Here is a 24,105-nt window from a genome sequence, read left to right on the forward strand (position 1 = left end):
AAAGTTTGATTGATTCACCAGAATGATTGACAATTAGGAGGACCAATAGTTTACACTACCCACCAGGAAGTAAAACATCCTCCGCTATACCTTTAATGCCTTAATAAAAAAAAAATAGGAAAAATCCAACTTTTAAGGACACCAATTTTATTTGTGAATGAATAATGTATCGTAAATAAATAAATGTTCTTCCTTAAAATACAGGATGCATAAGTTTGGACACCAACAAAACAACAAAACAACAACAAAAACTTTTTCCCATCAGAAACATTTCATAACCTATAACTACAGAGGAAGTATGTTGATTTTCAATAGAAAGAAGTCACACCTTCAAAAGATGCAGATTGTCTGAAGCGATTACAGATCTCAACATTCTTCAGCTGTGAAGTCATGCTGCTAGAATGGAGCTCGATCACATCCCACATTTAATAGATGATATAAAAGCGAGAGAGAGCATCTACAGGTACAACAGTGAGACATCACAAACTCATTGTCATCATGATCTTCACCATCACCTTCCTTGCCCTGGTGGCCTCTGCTCTGGGTAAGTGTCTTTAGAAGTTTGCAAGAAAATTATTGGGTGTACAATAGGGTGCATCAAATTTGAATGGGAAATTTTAATTTCAAAATATCAATTTGGCTGGCATTGCATTTTGTTCCAATTAACATAAAAATGACTTTTGCAAAGTTTTGAGGAATTCCATTGAGATTTAGGGGTGCCACCTAACACATGAACTTTGGCGAAATTTCGAAAAATGTGCAATTTTTAGTCTAATTGCCAAAAGGTTGACCTGGAAATGTTGAGTACAGTGAACTTTTATACAGTAACATGTTCTATAGGGTTATCAAAGTAAAAGTTGTTTGTTTGAACCCTTTGGGCAACTTGGGCATTTCTCAGAATTCAACTTTCAAGATTCTCCATTCATTTGTCCTATAGACAAAATGAATGGAGGTCAATGGGACATGTTCACGTGGCCTTACCCTGTTAATTTACTGTAACAATTACAATGCTACTCTCAATACACATGAGACATCTACAGTGGGGAGAACAAGTATTTGATACACTTCAGATTTATCAGGTTTTCCCACTTACAAAGCATGTAGAAGTCTGTAATTTTTATCATAGGTGCTCTTCAACTGTGAGTGACGGAATCTAAAACAGAAATCCAGAAAATCACATTGTATGATTTTTAAGTAATTAATTTGCATTTTATTGCATGACATAAGTATTTGATACATCAGAAAAGCAGAACTTTGGTACAGAAACCTTTGTTTGCAATTACAGAGATCATACGTTTCCTGTAGTTCTTGACCAGGTTTGCACACACTGCAGGAATTTTGTCCCACTCCTCCATACAGACCTTCTCCAGATCCTTCAGGTTTCGGGGCTGTCGCTGGGCAATACAGACTTTCAGCTCCCTCCAAACATTTTGTATTGGGTTCAGGTCTGGAGGCTGGCTAGGCCACTCCAGGACCTTGAGATGCTTCTTACGGAGCCACTCCTTAGTTGCCCTGGCTGTGTGTTTCGGCCCATCTTCAATGCTCTTACTGAGGGAAGGAGGTAGTTGGTCAAGATCTTGCGATACATGGCCCCATCCATCCTCCCCTCAATACGGTGCAGTTGTCATGTCCCCTTTGCAGAAAAGCATCCCCAAAGAATTATGTTTCCACCTCCATGCTTCACGGCTGGGATGGTGTTCTTGGGGTTGTACTCATCCTTCTTCTTCCTCCAAACACGGCGAGTGGAGTTTAGACCAAAAAGCTCTATTTCTGTCTCATCAGACCACATGACCTTCTCCCATTCCTCCTCTGGATCATCCAGATGGTCATTGGCAAACTTCAGACGGGCCTGGACATGCGCTGGCTTGAGCAGGGGGGCCTTGCGTGCGCTGCAGGATTTTAATCCATGACGGCGTAGTGTGTTACTAATGGTTTTCTAGACTGTGGTCCCAGCTCTCTTCAGGTCATTGACCAGGTCCTGCCGTGTAGTTCTGGGCTGATCCCTCACCTTCCTCATGATCATTGATGCCCCACGAGGTGAGATCTTGCATGGTGCCCCAGACCGAGGGAGATTGACCGTCACCTAGAACTTATTCCATTTTCTAATAATTGTGCCCAGCCTAGCATCCCAGCCTTGTGCAGGTCTACAATTTTATCCCTGATGTCCTTACACAGCTCTCTGGTCTTAGCCATTGTGGAGAGGTTGGAGTCTGTTTGATTGAGTGTGTGGATGGGTGTCTTTTATACAGGTTCTGAATTTTTGTTTTAGATTCCGTCTCTCACAGTTGAAGTGTACCTATGATAAAAATTACAGACCTCTACATGCTTTATAAGTGGGAAAACCTGCAAAATCGCCAGTGTATCAAATACTTGTTCTCCCCACTGTATACTCTGAATATGACATTGTCCACTCTTGAATACTGTTGATGTTAAGATTAATAGCTTAGCTAACATAGATAGCTGACTGTGGTTAGCAAACTGTTGCTAGCTAACATTAGCTAGATGTAATGCGCACCAAATACCTATAAATATGACTTAAATGACTTATGATAAATAAGTATACAAAGACAAAATTACAGATATGATAGTAATTATGTAATAATACATACCCAACACAGAAAGATCACCTCAAACAGAAAGATCATCTCAGTTTTCTTGAGCTGTAGTATTGTTTACCTCAGATCTCCATTGTGACCATTGAGCACTGTTGACCACTTTATCCAATAAAAACAGATGTGCGGTGGCACCCCTAAATCATCATGTACTGGAAAAATATTTTGCATGTGTTGTTTCTACATATATTGGAACATTTTTAGCACCCAGCCATATCAAAATTCAAGAATTGTGTTTTTTGATGCACCCTAGTGTACAATACATATATATATATTTACAAAACGCAAAACCTACACAAAGAGCTTCATGTGTCATGAACTTTTGTTCTTTATCTACAGGTTGTGGAGTGCCAGCGATTAAGCCACAGACGATTGGCAGCAAGATTGTGAATGGACAGAACGCCATCTCTGGTTCTTGGCCCTGGCAGGTCTCTCTCCAGGTAACGGTGTATTGACCGACTTTTATCCTGTATTTGCCTGATTTGGTCAAAGAGTATGCCATGTGTTCAATGCTTTTACCTCTGAAACAGCTATCCAACGGATTCCACTTCTGCGGTGGATCCCTGATCAACCAAAACTGGGTTCTCACTGCTGCTCACTGCGGTGTCTTGTAAGAGTCTTCAGTCTGACAAATGACACTTACAATGGTGCTTTATAGATGCTGTTTCTCTTTTCTTTTCATAGTTAGTTTTGTCTTTACTGCTCTCTTTTTAGGGTCGGCAATCATCGTGTCATTCTTGGAGAACATGATCGTGGCTCCAATGTTGAACCCATCCAGGTCAAACTAGTTTCCAAGGTAAAAATGTTGATTTCAGTGATGAATATCAAAATTAGAGATCAACTCATACTATTTATTTCAGTGTTCAATTACTGAACGCTTTTTAATGGTTGGTTCATTTCTGCTTTTTCACACAACTGAACTGAACTGAACTGAATCAACACTGAACTGACTTGAGCTGAATAATGACACTATTGTGGTTTTTAGAGCTGCTTTACAGCAGAATTTGAATGTCTCTTATATGTCTCTTGAATGTCTTTTTTTCCTGTTTATTACTGTGATCATTATTGTATAAAGTGTTAATAAATAAATAAAATAAATAAAGGTGATTTCACTTGACAATAATAAAACGAGATCACTGGACTAGAACAATAAAAACAAAACAAATAATATGCACTATAAATGTTCATTATGAATCCAGTATTGTCCTTTTAAATGACTTGATTACTTTTACCTGTTAAATTGAATTGAGTGGAGGAATAGGTATTAGTCAGATTATCTCTAGATTAACTTTTGGTCCTGTCTGTCAGTTTATGAAGTCTAGTTTACCCCTAAAGAATTATCCAAATAGATTTACAGATTTAAAATTGAGCATTTGAAAGAAAACATCTGTACCATATTCTCAAATGAACATTCATGCTGAGGGTAAAAGGGGAAAATGCATGAAAAGCTTAAGACGACAAGAAGAAATAAAACATGCTTACATGTATATCTTAGATTACCTTCCACAAAGTCAGCTTCCACTAGTAACCGTCCATCTTTTTCGTTCTTTCCGTCTGTGCAGGTCATCACACATCCGCTCTACAGCAGCTCGACCATCAACAATGACATTGCATTGCTGAAACTTGCGTCTCCAGTTGTCTTCACTCCCCGTATCTCTCCTGTATGTCTGGCTCCATCAACCATCAACATCCTGCCTGGAACTCGCTGTTTCACCACTGGATGGGGCGTAACTGCCACCACATGTAAGTTAGACAAAGACCTGTTAGACAAAGACGAATTGCAAAAATTTCTCTTGTATATTACTTGTTTTGTTTTTTCCACATGACTCTGAACAGTCTGTCTAATGTTTTATTTTTTCAGGGAGTCGTCTAATCCTGCAGCAAACAGGTATGCCCATCATGAGTCCTGCTGTGTGCAGACAGATCTGGGGTCAGAGCCAAATCACTGATGCCATGATCTGTGCTGGAGCCTCTGGATCCTCAACTTCCATAGTACGTTAAGACAGATCAGGACAAACGCATTACCATATTAACGTTGCTGCTGTTTCGATCTCAAATGTGTGTTTGTGTCTGTGTGATTCCCACAGGGTGATTCTGGTAGTCCTCTGGTGTGTGAGAGATCAGGAGTCTGGACTCTGGTGGGGTCTGTGTCCTGGTGCAGCCGCACTTATGACATCCGTTTCCCAGTAGTCTACGCCCGTATCTCCCAACTGCGTTCCTGGATCGACAAGACTATCGCTTCCAACTAGAGCGCCAGTCTGAGCATTTATCCTTCAAAGGGGGCAAATGCAGAGTTTAATCATTAATCTGTATTACAGTTGGTCCCTGTTGATGGTCTTTTTATGACTTTTGGCCTTGTGTCAGTCTGAGCTCTCGTGACCTGTCTGTTGATGTTTTGTTTTTGGTTCATGTTACATGTTACGGGTTTAAACAAATAATGTAAATTTCTGGTAATGAAATAATGAAAATTAAATTAAATTAAAGGGGTGGTATAATACCCTTTTCACAAGATGTACAATAAGTCTCTGATGTCCCCAGTGTTTGTGTGTGAAGTTTTAATGCAAAATAGCCCACAGATATTTTTATATAGCAAGTTAAAGTTGTCACTTTTTGAGGGTTTGCAAAAACTCACCGTTTTGTGCCTGGCCCTTTAAATGCAAATAAGCTGCAGAGGGCGGGGTTTCAAGAGCTCATGTGTGTGTTAGCAGCTGCGATTACAGACACACTAAAATGACAGAAACTGTTCTGCCTTTAATGTTAAAACGGAGTCAGACAAAGATGGAGAGACTCAAGAAGAAGTGACAACATGTAGAATGAAACAGGATGTCTCTGAATGGTTAGTTGATGAATTTATGTTGCTGATGTGGAGTTAACAATCTTCAAGTAGCATAGTCTGTAGCAAAATCGCTTGTATAGGAACTGTTGTGAGATGCACACAGTGACTTTCTATTGCATGTGAAAAGATGGATGCTAAAGTTTGAGTTGACTCACAAATGTACTCTTATACAACAACTTTTCCTCTTCTCAACATGGACTGCGTGTTGCTGGGGGCGGGGTTTATGTAAATTCTAGGGTTAGTGATGTCACTAACCCGGGAGGAATGTCATGTAGTCCCAACCAGTCGTTTGTTGTAGTCCTTTTCTTTAAAAGCAAATATCTTCCTTTGCTTTGAACTTTGAGTATTGTAACTTTGCAGATGTTGTTTATGCTCAAACAGCAACATTACACACTAACTAAAGTTAGAAAAGTGAAATCATAATCAACCACCCCTTTAATACAATTCAATACAATTCAATTGTAATGAAGTGTAATCATTTATCTGACCTTAAAACATAAATTACCATAATCCACATAAAGTACAGCAAACAAAATGAAATATAAAATATTTTCCTTAAAAATAGAAGTACTTTTAAAATATACATTTGAATTGCAATTTAAAAAAAAAAACTGTGTTCCACTTTAACAGTAACAAATGACAGACAAAAGTGTTGCAATAGTTCCCTATCGTTCGGTCGCTAGAGAGGCCAATCTACTTCGAGTGAAACTAAACAAGCCAATGCACATTGGCGTGCAATCATTTGCATCAGCTGTGCAGCCTCGCAGCGCGGGTATTTAACGAGCAGCTGGTGAGATTGCACTTCAGCTTTTTGCTTCGGAGCCAAGCACTTCGATGCGTTCTACACAGAGTGACTTTGACAAGCCTTATTTGGACCTCTCCTTCCGGTGCGGGCGTTACAACACGGCAGCGCGAGCAGTCTTCTTTTTCCTCTCTCTTCTTTTCTCTGTCTTTTTTGTTTTTGTTACAAACTGAGCAAACAAAAAAGCTGTTATAACAGCTGGTAAGGTGCGCCATCAGAGCGCTCAAAAGCTGTTTTTACAGCTGGTAAGACCTGCCAGCGAGAGAGAGAGAGTCAGCGCACAGACAGGTGCACATTCCTGTCTGTGTTCGCAGTGACTGTTCCCCTGCGTGTTTCAGCACCAGTGAGAGCAGTCCCTAAAAGAGTTTACACAGATAGAAAGCGTCTTTTTCAAAAAAAAAAAAACGAAAAAGATGACTTTCTATCTGTGTGTTTCTGGATGCGGTCGTTACCTGGGTTCGCATGTCGATCGCGGCATCGGAGGGTGGGTCAGACGTCTCCGCGGATGACGACTGTGTCAACGCCGGTGTGTCAACGGTGCCTGAGACGGACCCGGAGATGATGGCCATGCTTTCCCAGGCCGCCAACGGGGTCAGGCTCGTGTGGAACCCTCCACCGTGTCCCGAACCCTCGAGGTTGGATGATTGGTATCTCGGGGTGGCGCGCGCTGGTTCTCAGCAACCCACCCCAGTGCCTTTCTTCCCGGAAGTGCATGAGGAGCTTACGGGGACGTGGACGGCACCTTTCACTGCCAGAAACCGTTCCGGTGGCTCCTCCTCCCTCACCACCCTTGATGGCGGGGCAGCTAAGGGATACACGCGCATCCCGCCAGTGGAACGGGCCGTTGCTATGCAACTATGCCCTAACTCCACTTGGCGCGGAGAACCGTGTCTCCCTTCATGGGCCTGTAAGTACTCGTCGGATCTAACCGGCAAGGCTTACAAGGCCTGTGGGGAAGCTGCCTCTGCCGTGCACGCCATGGCGTTGCTGCAGGTTCATCAGGCCAAGGCACTGAAGAACCTGCACGAGGGTGGTCATGATCCCCAAGTTCTTCAGGAACTTCGTATCGCGACGGACCTCGCGCTTCGTGCGACGAAGGTGACCGCGCGGTCGGTGGGTCGTGCGATGTCCACCATGGTGGTCCAGGAACGCCATCTCTGGCTGTGTCTGGCGGACATGCGGGAGACCGACAAGCTCCGGTTCCTTAACGCCCCCGTGTCCCAGACCGGCCTCTTCGGCGACGCGGTTGAGAACTTCGCCCAGCAGTTCTCGGCTGTACAAAAGCAGACTGAGGCCATCCGTCACATCCTGCTGCGCCGGCCAGCTGCTGCTCCCACCCCTCCGTCTGCGGCTCCTCAGTCTGCTCGTCGCCGAGGGCGGCCTCCTGCGTCTGCCCCTGCTCCCGCGCCGCAGCAGCAGCCTCCATCCAAACGGCGCCGTGGAGCCAGTCGCAGGCGGTCCGCCCCGCCCGTCCAGGACCCCACCAAGAAGGGCGGCAAGGCCAAGGGCAAGCGGCCCTAGGACGGGCGACCCAAAGATGGCAGGGACTGCTCTCCAGGAGACGATGACGGCATCGCTCCATCCCCCGGAAGAGGGCCGGGTGGAAAATCCTTGTTTTCCTTTTCTTTTTGTTCCGCCACTGGCCTCAAAACCAGTGGTACCCAAATTTTCAATAAAAGAGCAGTTTCTTCCGTCTCTGGGTCCGAAGAGGGCCCGGAGAGCAGTGGGGGGAGAGAATCCTTACCACTCTCATCCAACTCTTCTATCGCCAGCAGGCAGCAGTGTGCAGCTCGAGAACGCAACCAAGCCGTCTCCTGCACCTCCCGCCTCGTGGAACCAGGTAAGTGTTGCGCAGCACACTCAGACTCCACTACGGGCCGCCTCCCAGAGAGAGCCTCCCGAGCCGAGCCCCTGTGTTCCACCTCGCTGCCCCACTCCGGGTACGCCTACGGTCCCTTTGTCCCGCTTGTACGGTCTCTGCGAGCCTGGCTAGAGCTCCCCAGTCCGTCTCGCTGGCTCATTCGGACCATCAGGCTCGGCTGTGCGATTCAGTTCGCCCAGCGTCCCCCCAAGTTACGGACCATCCACTCCACTACAGTGAGAGCAGCCGATGCCCATGTCTTGCACGCGGAGATTGCAGTCCTACTGGCGAAGGACGCGATAGAGCCGGTCCCTCCAGCCAGTATGAGGTCAGGGCACTACAGTCCCTACTTCATTGTACCCAAGAAAGGTGGTGGGTTACGACCAATCTTGGACCTGCGAGTTTTGAATCGGAGCCTTCACAGGCTACCGTTCAAAATGCTCACGCAGAAACGCATTTTCGAATGCATCCGTCACCAAGATTGGTTTGCAGCGATCGACCTGAAGGACGCGTACTTTCATGTCTCGATTCTTCCTCGACACAGGCCGTTTCTGCGCTTTGCGTTCGAGGGTCGAGCATATCAGTACAAGGTCCTACCCTTCGGGCTGGCCCTGTCCCCCCGTGTCTCACGAAAGTCGCGGAGGGGGCCTTGTTCCCATGAGAGAACAGGGCGTTCGCATTCTCAAATATATCGACGACTGGCTCATATTAGCACACTCTCGAGATCAGTTATGTGAACACAGGGACCTCGTGCTCAGGCACCTCAGCCAGCTGGGCCTTCAGGTCAACTGGGAGAAGAGCAAACTCGCCCCTGTGCAGAGGATCTCTTATCTCGGTATGGAGTTGGATTCGGTCGCACAGACAGCGCGCCTCACAGAGCAACGCACTCAGTCGGTGCTGAACTGCTTGAACACGTTCAAGGGCAGGACGGCGGTCCCACTGAAATTCTTTCAGAGGCTCCTGGGGCATATGGCAGCGGCAGCAGCGGTAACTCCGCTCGGCCTGCTCCATATGAGACCGCTTCAGCACTGGCTTCACGGCCGAGTCCCGAGATGGGCGTGGTATCACTCACCGGGTGGCAATCACACCGGAGTGCCGTCAGACCTTCAGTCCATGGTCAGACCCCTCGTTCCTCCGGGCATGAGTCCCTTTGGAACAGGTGTCCAGGCATGCTGTGGTTTTCACAGATGCCTCTGCCACCGGCTGGGGTGCCACGTACAACGGGCATGCAGTGTCAGGGGTGTGGACGGGCCCCCAACTGCACTGGCACATCAACTGCCTCGAGTTGCTAGCAGTACATCTCGCTCTGAGCCACCTGAAAAGGCCGCTACAGGGCAGAGACGTACTGGTCCGTACGGACAACACTGCGACCGTTGCGTACATCAACCATCAGGGTGGTCTACGCTCCCGTCGCATGTCGCAACTCGCCCGCCATCTCCTCCTTTGGAGTCAGAAGCATCTGAGGTCGCTTCGAGTCATGTATGTCCCCGGTGTGCTCAACCGTGTGGCCGACAAGCTATCACGAGCTGTGCTTCCGGGAGAATGGCGACTCCACCCCCAGGTGGTTCAGCTGATCTAGAGAGAGTTCGGAGAGGCTCAGGTAGACCTGTTTACCTCCTCAGAGACCTCCCACTGCCGATTGTTTTACTCCCTGACCGAGGGAACACTCGGCATGGATGCACTGGCACACAGCTGGCCCCGGGGCCTCCGCAAATATGCATTTCCTCCAGTGAGCCTACTTGCACAGACCCTGTGCAAAGTCAGAGAGGACGAGGAACAGGTCCTTCTGGTGGCTCCCTATTGGCCCACCCGGACTTGGTTCCCAGAACTCATGCTCCTCGTGACAGTCCCTCCCTGGCCCATTCCTCTGAGGAAGGATCTTCTGACTCAGAGACGGGGCACCCTTTGGCACCCGCGTCCGGACCTCTGGAAACTCAATGTCTGGTCCCTGGACGGGACGCGGAGGTTCTAGGTGACTTACCCCCAGAGGTACTTAACACCATCACTTCTGCGCTAGCGCCGTCTACGAGACGTGCGTACGCCTTGAAGTGGAACCTGTTTGTCGAGTGGTGTTCCTCCCGCAGAGAGGAACCCCGAAGATGTTCGATAGGGTCAGTGCTTTCCTTCTTGCAGCAAGGGTTGGAGCGAAGGCTGTCTCCCTCCACCCTTAAAGTACATGCTGCTGCTATTTCAGCATATCATGACCACATAGATGGCAAAACAGTTGGGAAGCACGACCTGGTCGTCAGGTTCCTTAGGGGGGCGAGACGATTAAATCCTCCTCGTCCCCCCTCCATACCCTCTTGGGACCTTTCCCTGGTGTTCCGAGCACTTCAGGATGCTCTCTTTGAGCCTTTGCAGTCAGCAGACTTAAAGCTTCTCTCCTTGAAGACTTTGCTGCTGGTTGCACTGGCCTCGATCAAGAGGGTAGGGGACCTGCAAGCATTTTCGGTCGACGAATCGTGCCTAGAGTTCGGGCCGGGTGACAACCATGTTGTACTGATACCCCGGCCTGGCTATGTGCCCAAGGTTCCTACCACTCCCTTTAGAGATCAGGTAGTGAACCTGCAAGCGCTGCCCCTGGAGGAGGCAGACCCAGCCCTGACTTTGCTCTGTCCCGTTCGCGCTCTGCGTATGTACGTGGACAGAACGCAAAGCGTCAGGACCTTAGACCAGCTCTTTGTCTGTTACGGAGGCCAGCAGAAGGGAAAGGCTGTCTCCAAGCAGAGGATGGCCCACTGGATAGTGGATGCCATCGCCTTGGCTTACGAAGCTCAAGGCATGCCCTGCCCGCTCAGGTTGCATGCACACTCCACGAGAGGCGTTGCATCCTCCTGGGCGCTGGCACGTGGCTCCTCGCTAACAGATATCTGTAGAGCTGCGGGCTGGGCGACACCTAACACGTTCGCTAGATACTATAGCCTACGTGTAGAGCCCATGTCCTCCCGTGTTCTCACCCTAAACGGGTAGAAGCACTGAGAGTACCGGCTCTGTCGGCTTGCTGCACCCTACTGTGCACCCTTATTGCTCCAGAGTTAAAACCTGTCGAGTCCTCCAAACACCCTCGGCCTGGACGTGGCGGAGCGTCTGGTGCCAGGCCTTTACCCGCTGAATCCTTGAGAACCGGGTCTAGGCTGGGTCCCATATGTGTTACCCTACGGGGATCCCATATGTGTATATCTTCCACGGCTGCTCTTATGCGGAAGCCTGTGTCTTTCACTTGGGCTAAGTCACCCATTATTCATATGCAGTACAACCCTTGGGTTAGTTCATATGTTTATTCCCACATAACTCTTCTTAAAAATGTGGATCCCGCAGCGGTCCCCTCCCTCAATTCGGGCACGCTTCCCAGTGTTATCCAATAATCTCACTGTATGGGTTATCACGGAACAACAGTGAAGGATACTCTCGGTGTAAGCCCCTTCCTATCGTCCTTCCAGGCAAGAAGGTGTAGAGGCTTACTCAGGGCGCTGGATGGGGTGCAGCAGCTGTGGCACTTTGGTAGGGATTCCTATTCGTCGTTCACCACGACGTACGTTATAGTGACCGAACGATAGGGAACGTCTCGGTTACATATGGTAACCCTCGTTCCCTGAGGGAGGGAACGGAGACGTACGTCCTGTTGCCACATCTGCCGCTACCCGCCGGGGCGACCAGCTTTTTCAGGCTTGGCTCCTCAGCAAAAAACTGAAGTGCAATCTCACCAGCTGCTCGTTAAATACCCGCGCTGCGAGGCTGCACAGCTGATGCAAATGATTGCACGCCAATGTGCATTGGCTTGTTTAGTTTCACTCGAAGTAGATTGGCCTCTCTAGCGAGTTTCCTATTTGTCGTTCACCACGACATACGTCTCCGTTCCCTCCCTCAGGGAACGAGGGTTACCATATGTAACCGAGACGTTAACAACAGTGCATGAAAAGCTACTAGATACTAACTTCCGAACAAGTCAGGATTATCAGATGTTCTGATCTGTACAGATAAACTATTTGCTAAAGGTAATGAAATGCACATGATGTTCTCTTACCACCAAACATACAGGCATAAAGATTGATAAAGACAGCCACAAAAAAAATCATTTGGATCACATGATCATGTTGAAAATCTTCTTCAGTATTCACTTTTGTAAACATGCCAAGATGACACAGATCAATCTGTTTAATCCTCTATCCATGGTTCTGAAACCTGTGTGATGTCTTGACTCAGAAGCCAAAGAGACCCAGATACAAACTGGAGAGAAACTTGCTGAAAAGGTTCCATTAGAATATGACAAACACTGATGTTCCATATACTGATTCAGACAATCACTAATATTTAAGTCATAGCACAAGTATAATAATTATGATTGCTTATAGATTGAGATGCACTTTTATGAGCTCTACTTTTATGGCTGTTTGTTAGTCTACTGCAAGTGGATGACTTAGTAATACTCTGTGCAATAATAGTGATTGCATTTTACAGATAAGTGGCCATTGTCAATAGAGCAAAATGCCATTGAGGGGAAAATTACATTTTGATTGTTTTTGTTATTTTCCACTGGTGACAGAAACTCAATGATTTTTCAGCAAGATGCAGTGTTTCATTAAGTTCCTTCATAGAGAAACTTCCTCATACCCACAAAACCATATCCTTCTCCTCATAGCTAAACTTTTAAAGACATGCAACAATAGGAGGACATCATTGTTGTCTTGCATTGTTGTCACAGAACATTTGTGAATATCTGAGATGTAACTGATGATTAAAACTGAAACTAAACCCACTTTTAGCTGTACTCATATTTTAAATTGAATGATCTAAAAGAGACTGCACAATAATTAGGCTACTATGTTTTGTGCCATGTGGAATCCAACAATAGTTTTGTAAGGACTTGCAAACTGTTCTTCACTGTCATTGATGTCCCATGTCAACAGTTGAAATTGCACATGTAGACAGACACAAACACACTGATCGCTGACTCAATCAAGTTAATAATATTTTAGCTTGAGAGCATACCATATTTTAATAAAATAAAAAGAGGCATAAGGAATACAAAACCAGCCATAAAGTGAACAATTTATCATGCACAACTAGACTGTGTATGTACAGTAATTATACCAACCATTAACATTTATTACAATCTTTTACATAATGATCCAGTTTTCTTTTTTTTTTCTTTTTTTTTTTTTAAATAGCTTTGCACTTCTGGCAACTCAAGAACTTTAATAAAGGAAGTTTACATTAGAAACAAATCAAGAGCAGAATCACAACATGTGTTTGAAACAAGATGAGCCAGATTATCTTGCTGGTTTTTTTACGGTTCACAGAGATATGATTGAAGCAAAGGCGTTTTTACGTGCTTCTCAGTGGTCGTGTAAAATATCTTTCTATTGTGTTGTTTGTGAGGAAGTTTGATTATCTTCCCCAGCACTGTGTACAAACTGATGTTAATACTTTAAAATGTACACATAATAATTTTGAAAACAATCCAATCCAAATAAAGCCTAAATGGCTAGAATTTAATTCAGCTCGAATCAAAATGAGTTTCACAAATCTGAATTCTAATAAAACACTTAAATTGCATTTAACAATTAGTGAAAACTTTCATTACATCATCAGTCCACATACTGACAGTGAGTCTTACTAAGTAAAGCAAGCTGGCTTTATCTTCCAGTCATAAATTCTGTATAACTAAGTATAACCAATTTAATAACCAGTGGACAGAGAGACGATAGATGTGGTATATATATATGGTCAGTACAAAATGCCAAGGCTATAAATGCAACGATAATTCTGTTTATAAATAAATAAACAAACATACCAATAAACAAGGAAATGAAAAGTAATAAATAAAATAAAAACCAACCCCAAAAAATGGCATTATTGTGTTAAAGGTATATGTAACAAACTTCATTTTTATTTTGTATCAGTGGAGAGTTTACTGTAATATAATGCTTTCCAAAAAGTAAATGTAAGTGATGTTGCAGAAAAACACACAGTTGCGCAACACTCTCTCCGGTACTAATTTACTGAGAGCATTCAGAAATACAATGTTTAGTCTTCACTTCATTTACAGAAACACTTTACATATAATAAATAAAACCTCACAACAGAAAACAATAAAAACGTGTTGTTGTCCCTTACTTTGTTTTGTGCCGTGTGGAATCCAACAATAGTTTTGTGAAGACTTGCAAACTGTTCTTCACTGTCATTGATGTCCCATGTCAACAGTTGAAATTGCACATGTAGACATACACAAACACACTGATCACTGACTCAATCAAGTTAATAATATTTTAGCTTGAGAGCATAAAATATTTTAATAAAATAAAAAGAGGCATAAGGAATACAAAACCAGCCATAAAGTGAACAATGCACAACTAGACTGTGTATGTACAGTAATTATACCAACCATTAACATTTATTACAATCTTTTACATAATGATCCATTTTTTTTCTTCTTTTTTTTAATAGCTTTGCACTTCTGGCAACTCAAGAACTTTAATAAAGGAAGTTTACATTAGCAACAAATCAAGAGCAGAATCACAACGTGTTTGAAACAAGATGAGCCAGATTATCTTGCTGGGTTTTTTACGGTTCACAGAGATATGATTGAAGCAAAGGCGTTTTTACGTGTTTCTCAGTGGCTATGTAAAATATCTTTCTATTGTGTTGTTTGTGAGGAAGTTTGATTATCTTTCCCAGCACTGTGTACAAACTGATGTTAATACTTTAAAATGTACACATAATAATTTTGAAAACAATACAATCCAAATAAAGCCTAAATGTCTAGAAGATGTCTAGTCTTACTAAGTAAAGCAAGCTGGCTTTATCTTCCAGTCATAAATTCTGTATAACTAAGTATAACCAATATAAGTATAATAACCAGTAGACAGAGAGACGATAGATGTGGTATATATATATATAAGTGGTCAGTACAAAATGCCAAGGCTAAATTCAACTTGCCAACAATAATTCTGTTTATAAATAAATAAACAAACATACCAATAAACAAGGAAATGAAAAGTAATAAATACAAATAAAAACCAACCCCAGAAAATGCCATTATTGTATCAGTGGAGAGTTTACTGTAATATAATGCTTTCCAAAAAGTAAATGAAAGTGATGTTGCAGAAAAACACACAGTTGCACAACACTCTCTCCAGTACTAATTTACTGAGAGCATTCAGAAATACAATGTTTAGTCTTCACTTCATTTACAGAAACACTTTACATATAATATGGAAGACAAATAATGTCAAATGTTTTTGAAATAAAAGCCTGTTGAATTGCACTACTTGAAAAAAAAAAAGCATTACATTAACCATGCTTGCATTTTAATGCATTGTATTTTAAGAGCTTGCATTTTTATGGGCTGAAATTCAACATGGTTGAATATTTAAGCTGTGAATATTTCAATTAAAAACATTTCAAACACATTTTCATTATTAAAAATTCAATAATCAAAATTCATCTTTCATATTTCACTTCCAAAATATTCAAACTGTTTAAAAATACAACCTATAATATCAACAGGCATTTTTCGGTCCATTTTATTTCGCTTCCACAAATTCAGTGGTTCAAATTCGACAGTAAATTCAATATTGACATCCAGGAACTGCAGGAAAAGCAGTAGATTGCCGAGCATACTCTCCATCTGATATTAGTCGACCTCCTAGGTGGTGCAAGCCTAGGTGCAAGCGCGTGTTGTTGACGAAGACCAGCAACAGTTAGAAGAGCTAGCCGTTCATTCACAAAATGAAAATGATTATCTGTGTCAGTATGCGGAAAAGATGATAAAGACACAAAAGGTGTGTTTATGTTTCATTCAGTAACTTCAATGTTACTTTCCCTGTGTAGCCTACACGTTATCAGCTTTCTCTACCATGAACAGGATTATAATAGAGAATGTCTAATAGGAAGAGAATTGGCACTCTCTGCTTACTTCCGGTTTCTGGACTGGCTGCAGTAACACGTCTCTGTCCATGCGGGGGCGCTCGCAGGCGAGTGCAGAATGAATGGAGGTCTATGGCGAAAAACCCTCAAAATCCACTTTTCTCAGGATATAATTTTTTTGTCTAGTAATTTGAATGTTGTATTCGAAAGGAGATGCAAAGAAATTACACATTGCTGTGTTAGATTTTTTAGAGTCACTTATTTGGTTTAAAAAGTCTTTTAAAATGTCATTCTGACGTCATTAGCAGAATGCTAGCGTGTTATGGGCAACAACAACTCAACCTGTAAGAAATCGAAAAGAAATAAGTACTCGTTCATTCAACTTTCGACCTATAACCCATGTTGAACTTGCAAAACCTACAATAAAATCTGAGTTTTCTCAACGGCAATCGGGTGAAAGAGACACATTTAGCCGTCTAGCCCCATAGACTCCCATTTATTCTGCACTCGCCCGCGATCACTTCCAGTGGAATTCTAATGGAACTGCAACCAAGATCGATACAATGGGGCTAATAGGAAGTGCCAAGGCTCTCCGTAGACGGGCTCTGATTATAATCGGCTTCCCTCAATACCTCATACTCAAGGATTCCCCTTCCGTCAGGACAAAACGCTTAACGTAGCTTGACTAATACAGTGATATAAAAGACCAAACTCGCACCTTATTGGGGATGTAGCCTAGGCTGTAGGCTACTATATAGGCTACAGGCAAGCAGATGGACTCAGAATATGAACTTAACGCGCAAAGTTTCATGCAGAGCGTTTCGTGATATACTGGCACAAAATCAACACTTGATCAATTAATTCTAACACTTTCTTTTCTCTTCTCTTCTCTTCTCTCTCTCTCTCTCTCTCTCTCTCTCTCTCTCTCTCTCTCTCTCTCTATATATATATATATATATATATATATATATATAGCCTATATAGTATAGTATATAGTAGCCTATAGTAGGCTATGCGTGTACTGCATTATTTTAAACTGGGAAGATATAGAACTTGCATATTGTTGTCCTCCTATTGTTAGTTGAACTGTAAATCGCTTTGGATAAAAGCGGCTGCTAAATGACTAAATGTAGCCTAATAAATGTAAAATTGGCTTGACATTGGACATTCGCACATTTAGGGACCGTCTCCAAAGTTGCATAAAACATTATACACATTTCTAACTTAAATTATAGCTAACTATAATTTATTTGAATCAAAAATCCAAAGGGTTCACAGTATGCCTGACACAAAATGAACAGTTTACAGTTAGTTTTATGACTGTAAGTCGTATTCAAATGCTATTGAAGTTAGAAACGTGTATAACCTCGTATACACTTTACAGCCGGTCCCTAAATGTGCGAAAGTCCAAAGTCAAGCCAACTTTATGCCAGTCTATCACTGGAAAACGCTCAGCATTAAGCTTTGCGGGTTATTCTGAGTCCATCTGGAGCTGGACTTGCATTTGGTTTTTAATATCACTGTATTAGTGCATTAAGCTACTTTAAGCATTTTGTATGTCCAGCAGGGGAATCCTGAAATATTGAGGGAAACCCTAATAGCTTGCATGCAGCACATCGCCACAATATAAAGTTAAGGCAACTAAACAACCAAGAGAAATATATATCAACCTCAAAAATGTAACATTGGATCTGTATATCCGCATCGGGGAATAACATTATAATCTTGTTCACGGTAGAGAAAGATGCATGTAGGCTACACAGGAAAAGTAACCGTGAAGACACTGAATTTAACATAAAACCGCCGTCGTAATAATCACAAATACACTTACATTGCTGTAAATGAGTTTTATGAATGAATGGCTTGTTCTAACTGTTGCTGGTGTTCGTCAACAACACGCGCTTGCACCTCCTGCTGGTGAGGTCGACTAATAGCAGATGGAGAGTATGCTCGGCAATCTACTGCTTTTCCTGCAGTTCCTGGATGTCAATGTTGAATTTACTGTCGAATTTGAATCACTGAATTTGTGGAAGCAAATTTGCAAAGCGAAATCAAATGGACCGAAAAATGCCTGTTGAATATTATAGGTTGTATTTTTAAACAGTTTGAATATTTTGGAAGTGAAATATGAAAGGTGAATATTATTGAATTTTTAATAATGAAAATGCGTTTGAAATGTTTTTAATTGAAATATTCACAGCTTAAATATTCAACCATGTTGAACTGCAGCCCATAAAAATGCAAGCCCTAAAAATACAATGCATTAAAATGCAAGCATGGTTAATGTCAGGCCTATTTTATTTTTATTTATTTTTTTCAAGTAGTGCAATTCAACAGGCTTTTTATTTCAAAAACATTTGACATTATTTTTCTTCCATAATATGATAAATAAAACCTCACAACAGACAACAGCAAAAACATTTTCCCGTCAGAAACATTTCATAACCTGTAACTACAGAGGAAGTATGTTGATTTTCAATAGAAAGTAGTCACACCTTCAAAAGATGCAGATTGTCTCCAGCGATAACAGATCTCAACATTCCTCAGCTGTGAGGTCATTTGAGCTGCTGGAATGGACCTCAATCAAATCCCACATTTAATAGATGATATAAAAGCGAGAGAGAGCATCTACAGGTACAACAGTGAGACATCACAAACTCATCGTCATCATGATCTTCACCATCACCTTCCTTGCCCTGGTGGCCTCTTCTCTGGGTAAGTGTCTTCTTTAGAAGTTTGCAAGAAAAGCATTAGTTGTACATATAAATATATATTTACAAAATGCAAAACCTACACAAAGAGCTTCATGTGTCATGAACTTCTGTTATTTATCTACAGGTTGTGGAGTGCCAGCGATTAAGCCACAGACGATTGGCAGCAAGATTGTGAACGGACAGAACGCCACCTCTGGTTCTTGGCCCTGGCAGGTCTCTCTCCAGGTAATGGTGTATTGGCCGACTTTTATCCTGCATTTGCCTGATTTGGTCAAAGAGTATATGTCATGTGTTCAATACTTTTACCTCTGAAACAGCAACCCAACGGATTCCACTTCTGCGGTGGATCCCTGATCAACCAGAACTGGGTTCTCACTGCTGCTCACTGCGGTGTCTTGTAAGAGTCTTCAGTCTGACAAATGACACATACAATGGTGCTTTATAGATGCTGTTTCTCTTTTCTTTTCATAGTTAGTTTTGTCTTTACTGCTCTCTTTTTAGGGTCGGCAATCATCGTGTCATTCTTGGAGAACATGATCGTGGCTCCAATGTTGAACCCATCCAGGTCAAACTAGTTTCCAAGGTAAAAATGTTGATTTCAGTGATGAATATCAAAATTAGAGATCAACTCATAATATTTATTTCAGTGTTCAATAACTAAACGCTTTTTAATAGTTGGTTCATTTCTGCTTTTTCACACAAATGAACTGAACTGAACTGAATCAACACTGAACTGAGCTGAATAATGACACTATTGTGGTTTTTAGAGCTGCTTTACAGCAGAATTTGAATGTCTCTTATATTTGGTGGATTTTGCATCATTGATTCTGTTTTTTTCCTATCTATTACTGTGATCAATATTGTATAAAGTGTTATATAAATAAAGGTGACTTCACTTGACAATAATAAAACGAGATCACTGGACTAGAACAATAAAGACAAAACAAATAATATGCACTATAAATGTTCATTATGAATCCAGTATTATCCTTTTAAATTACTTGATTACTTTTACCTGTTAAATTGAATTGAGTGGAGGAATAAGTATTAGTCAAATTATCTCTAGATTAACTTTTGGTCCTGTCTGTCAGCTTATGAAGTCTAGTTTACCCCTAAAAAATTATCCAAATAGATTTACAAATTTAAAATTGAGCATAGGAAAGAAAACATCTGCACCATATTCTCAAATAAACATTCATGCTGAAGGTAAAAGGGGAAAATGCATTAAAAGCTTAAGACGACAAGAAGAAATACAACATGGTTACATGTATATCTTAGATTACCTTCCACAAAGTCAGCTTCCACTAGTAACCGTCCATCTTTTTCGTTCTTTCCATCTTTGCAGGTCATCACACATCCGCTCTACAGCAGCTCGACTATCAACAATGACATTGCATTGCTGAAACTTGCGTCTCCAGTTGTCTTCACTCCCCGTATCTCTCCTGTATGTCTGGCTCCATCAACCATCAACATCCTGCCTGGAACTCGCTGCTTCACCACTGGATGGGGCGCAACTGCCACCACATGTAAGTTAGACAAAGACGAATTGCAAAAAATTTCTCTTGTATATTACTTGTTATGTTTTTCCTACATGACCCTGTCTGATGTTTTCCTTTTTCAGGGAGTCCTCTAATCCTGCAGCAAACAGGTCTGCCCATCATGAGTCCTGCTGTGTGCAGACAGATCTGGGGTCAGAGCAGTATCACTGATGCCATGATCTGTGCTGGAGCCTCTGGATCCTCATCTTGCATGGTACATGAAGACAGATCAGGACAAACACATTACCATATTAACGTTGCTGCTGTTTCGATCTCAAATGTGTGTTTGTGTCTGTGTGATTCCCACAGGGTGATTCTGGTGGTCCTCTGGTGTGTGAGAGTTCAGGGGTCTGGACTCTGGTGGGGTCTGTGTCCTGGGGCCTCCGCACTTGTGACACCCGTTTCCCTGGAGTCTACGCCCGTATCTCCCAACTGCGCTCCTGGATCGACAAGACTATCGCTTCCAACTAGAGCGCCAGTCTGAGCATTTACCCTTCCAAGGAGGCAAAGGCAGAGTTTAATCATTAATCTGTATTACAGTTGGTCCCTGTTGATGGTCTTTTTGTTTATGACTGTTGGCCTTGTGTCAGTCTGGGCTCCCGTGACCTGTCTGTTGAGTTTAATGTTTTGTTTTTGGTTCATGTTACATGTTACGGTTTCAATCAAATAATGAAAATGTCTGGTAATGAAATAATGAAAATAAAATGAATACAATCAATTATAATGAGGTGTAATCATTTATCTGACCTTAAAACATAAATTACCCTAATCCACATAAAGTACAGCAAACAAAATTAAATATAACATATTTTCCTTAAAAATATAAGTACTTTTAAATATACATTTAAATTGCAATTTAAAAAAACTGTGTTCCACTTTCACAGTAACAAATGACAGACAAAAGTTTTGCAATAGTTAACAACAGCGCATGAAAAGCTACTAGATACTAACTTCCAAACAAGTCAGGATTATCAGATGTTCTCATCTGTACAGATAAACTATTTGCCAAAGGTAATGAAATGCACATGATGTTCTCTTACCACCAAACATACAGGCATAAAGATTGATAAAGACAGCCACAAAAAAATATCATTCTGATTACATGATCATGTTAAAAATCTTCTTTGGTTTTCACTTTTGTAAACATGCCAAGATGACACAGATCAATCTGTTTAATCCTCTGGATTAAGGTTCTGAAACCTGTGTGATGTCTTGACTCAGAAGCCAAAGAGACCCAGATACAAACTGGAGAGAAACTTGTTGAAAAGGTTCCATTAGAATATGACAAATACTGATGTTCCATATACTGATTCAGACAATCACTAACATTTAAGTCATAGCACAAGTAAAATAATTCTGATTGCTTATAGTTTTAGATGTACTTTTATGAGCTCTTTTATGGCTGTTTGTTAGTCTACTGTAAGTGGATGACTTAGTAATACTCTGTTGTTTTTCAGATTTATAAAATTAGCTTATGAGCACAACTTAAAAGAAAGATTTGAAATGGATTTGAATTTTACAGATAAGTGGCCATTGTCAATAGAACAAAATGCCTTTGAGGGGGGAAATTATATTTTGATTGTTTTGATTGTTTTTGTTTAAAATCAAACTGTCCATTTTGATTTACAGAATGAGCAGGAGCTGGAACATTATGACATTAAATAAAGATATGTAAAGTTTGAAAATCTGTGATTTTTTTAGCAAGTTGCAGTGTTTTTAATTAAGTTCCTTCATTGAGAAACTTCCTCATACCCACAAAACCATATCCTCCTTCTCAAAGATAAACGTTTAAAGACATGCAACAATGGGAGGACATCATTGTTGTCTTGCATTGTTGTCACAGAACATTTGAGAATATCTGAGATGTAACTGATGATTAAAACTGAAACTGAAACTAAACCCACTTTTAGCTGTGTAAGGCTGGAGAAACTGGAAGAACTAGAAGAGAGGGCTATTCTCTGAGAAATCAAATCACACTTGAGTTGATCACACTTGAGTTGATCACCTCCTAATTTACATATCATTTCCTTCACCCATCCCTACTTGAATTCACCCAAGAATCTATATGGTAATTATCATTCAGACACAATTATGATAATCATTATCATCATTATACTACAGGGCCGTTGAATGCTTGAATCTGATTGGTTGACGAACGTTCTAAGGTGTGCATTATTTTCAGGGAAACGATCAATGAAAACATGCAGTTTAATTTGAATAAATAAAGTATATAGTCCTATCTATAATCAATAGAAAATTAAACTGAATATAGGCTAAATAAATGGATAGTCCTGCAGCACGGATTATTATTGCAGATAATATAACAAATAAATAATTATTGATAGGCCTAGTTGTTAAAAGGGCTTTGTGTTTCATTTATTTGGCTAGTCCACATCTGTCAATAATAGAAAAAAAAAATGAATGAATTCGAATTAATTAAAAGGAATTGAATTAATAAATAAATAATAATATTGACGCACATGCTTTTCTGTCTCATTATTGCAACATCTCTCTCTCTCTAATAACTGCATTAATAACTGGGGACACACTTTAAGGCCGGTTATGAATGTAATTTGATACGTATGACTGATCATGTCCAAACGCGTGTTCAGCGCGTTCAGTCTGTGTTCAAAGTCGGTGTTTAAAATCTGCTGCAGTCGATGAAAACAGTCAGAGAATGTGTCAGCTAGTCGTGTGTCCCGAGCATTAGTCTGCTATCAGTGGCTCACACCTCCGTTACTAACTCTAAAATGACGTTTTGGAATTAGCAACGGAGGCATGGGAGTAGATGCGTAAGAAATTAGTCCTACACACAAGAGCGTTTTAATGATAAAAACTTTACAAACGTCTTGAAATACATAATCTGAACAATGTTTCGAGGTGTGGCAACTGTAGTATAAGCGCAAAATAATGCACACCCGAGGTGAACGGCCACTCCGCTTCGCGTCGTGACCGCATTACCACCTCGTGTGTGCATTATTTTTCGAATAATTCAACGGCCTGTCGTCAATTATTCTTTACATATTAAACATGTTTGGTATCATTTGAAATGTCTAAGTGCGACTGGTACAAATGTCTCATTCCCAAAGAGTAAACCCAAAGGTAATAAAGTTTTTTAGAGATAACTTGCACACAAAGGAGGTTGGGTCTTCTAGGCAAATGGTCCCCTTCTCTCAAAAGGTGTAAACTCAACGCAAATTCCCATTGTTAGCAAATATTTCCATGTAAATCAACCTCTGCCCTCAGTAAGTCTGGGACGGTGATTAATGTAAATTCCCACTGTGAACTCATGTTTACATTTGAAAAGAGGTTTCTGCCTTGGTCTGTCTATATAAAGAAATGCAACAAGAGGCTCAGGGCGATTCTGTAACTCAGGTCAGCCCATAATGTTGAAGGACCTCAAAGACTTCAGCATTATGTATTTTTCTAAATGTCGGGTTTAGCCTACATCTTTTACTCTTTATCTCTGAGCATATCGATGGTATTGTATTGATTATCTTTGAACTGATTTTGAAATTAGCATGATACATTTACCTGACATAATAAATTGTAATCTTTTGATTTTATTCTAACTGACTCGTTATTTTCAGTAAAGAGTTAAAAATAATAGTCAAACATTCGCTCACATGTAATGATGTACAGATACCATTAAAACCTTTTCATTTATGGAGTCAGATGAAATAACGAGAAAATGCATATGACAAAATGTATTTCATTTAATCAAATAACTTTACCACAAGGAAAGACAGTAACGTGCAAAAAACCTTCAACCGCTGACCGGATGCCCCCATTGGGCCGATTGAGTCGGGCTACTCATATTTTAAATTGAATGATCTTAAAGAGACTGCACAATAATTAGGCTACTTTGTTTTG

At 41.6% G+C, this 24,105-nt stretch overlaps 2 protein-coding genes across 2 annotated transcripts; both read left to right on the plus strand.

Moving 5' to 3' along the window:
* Nucleotides 1-498: 498 nt before the first annotated feature.
* LOC308693775 (chymotrypsin-like protease CTRL-1) lies at nt 499-4,861 on the plus strand (the record flags this gene model as incomplete). The annotated part of the gene is made up of 7 exons (XM_081370873.1): nt 499-544; nt 2,952-3,052; nt 3,143-3,222; nt 3,327-3,408; nt 4,175-4,355; nt 4,474-4,604; nt 4,700-4,861. The coding sequence occupies 7 exons, from the start codon at nt 499-501 to the stop codon at nt 4,859-4,861; spliced, it is 783 nt and encodes a 260-aa protein (XP_081226999.1).
* Nucleotides 4,862-18,649: 13,788 nt separating this feature from the next.
* Nucleotides 18,650-20,703, plus strand: LOC308693776 (chymotrypsin-like protease CTRL-1; the record flags this gene model as incomplete). The annotated part of the gene is made up of 7 exons (XM_081370874.1): nt 18,650-18,695; nt 18,819-18,919; nt 19,012-19,091; nt 19,196-19,277; nt 20,040-20,220; nt 20,316-20,446; nt 20,542-20,703. The coding sequence occupies 7 exons, from the start codon at nt 18,650-18,652 to the stop codon at nt 20,701-20,703; spliced, it is 783 nt and encodes a 260-aa protein (XP_081227000.1).
* Nucleotides 20,704-24,105: the final 3,402 nt, after the last annotated feature.

The sequence above is a fragment of the Scardinius erythrophthalmus genome (assembly GCF_964197995.2).
Source record: "Scardinius erythrophthalmus genome assembly, chromosome: 7".
In the NCBI taxonomy this organism is placed as follows: Eukaryota; Metazoa; Chordata; class Actinopteri; order Cypriniformes; family Leuciscidae; genus Scardinius; species Scardinius erythrophthalmus.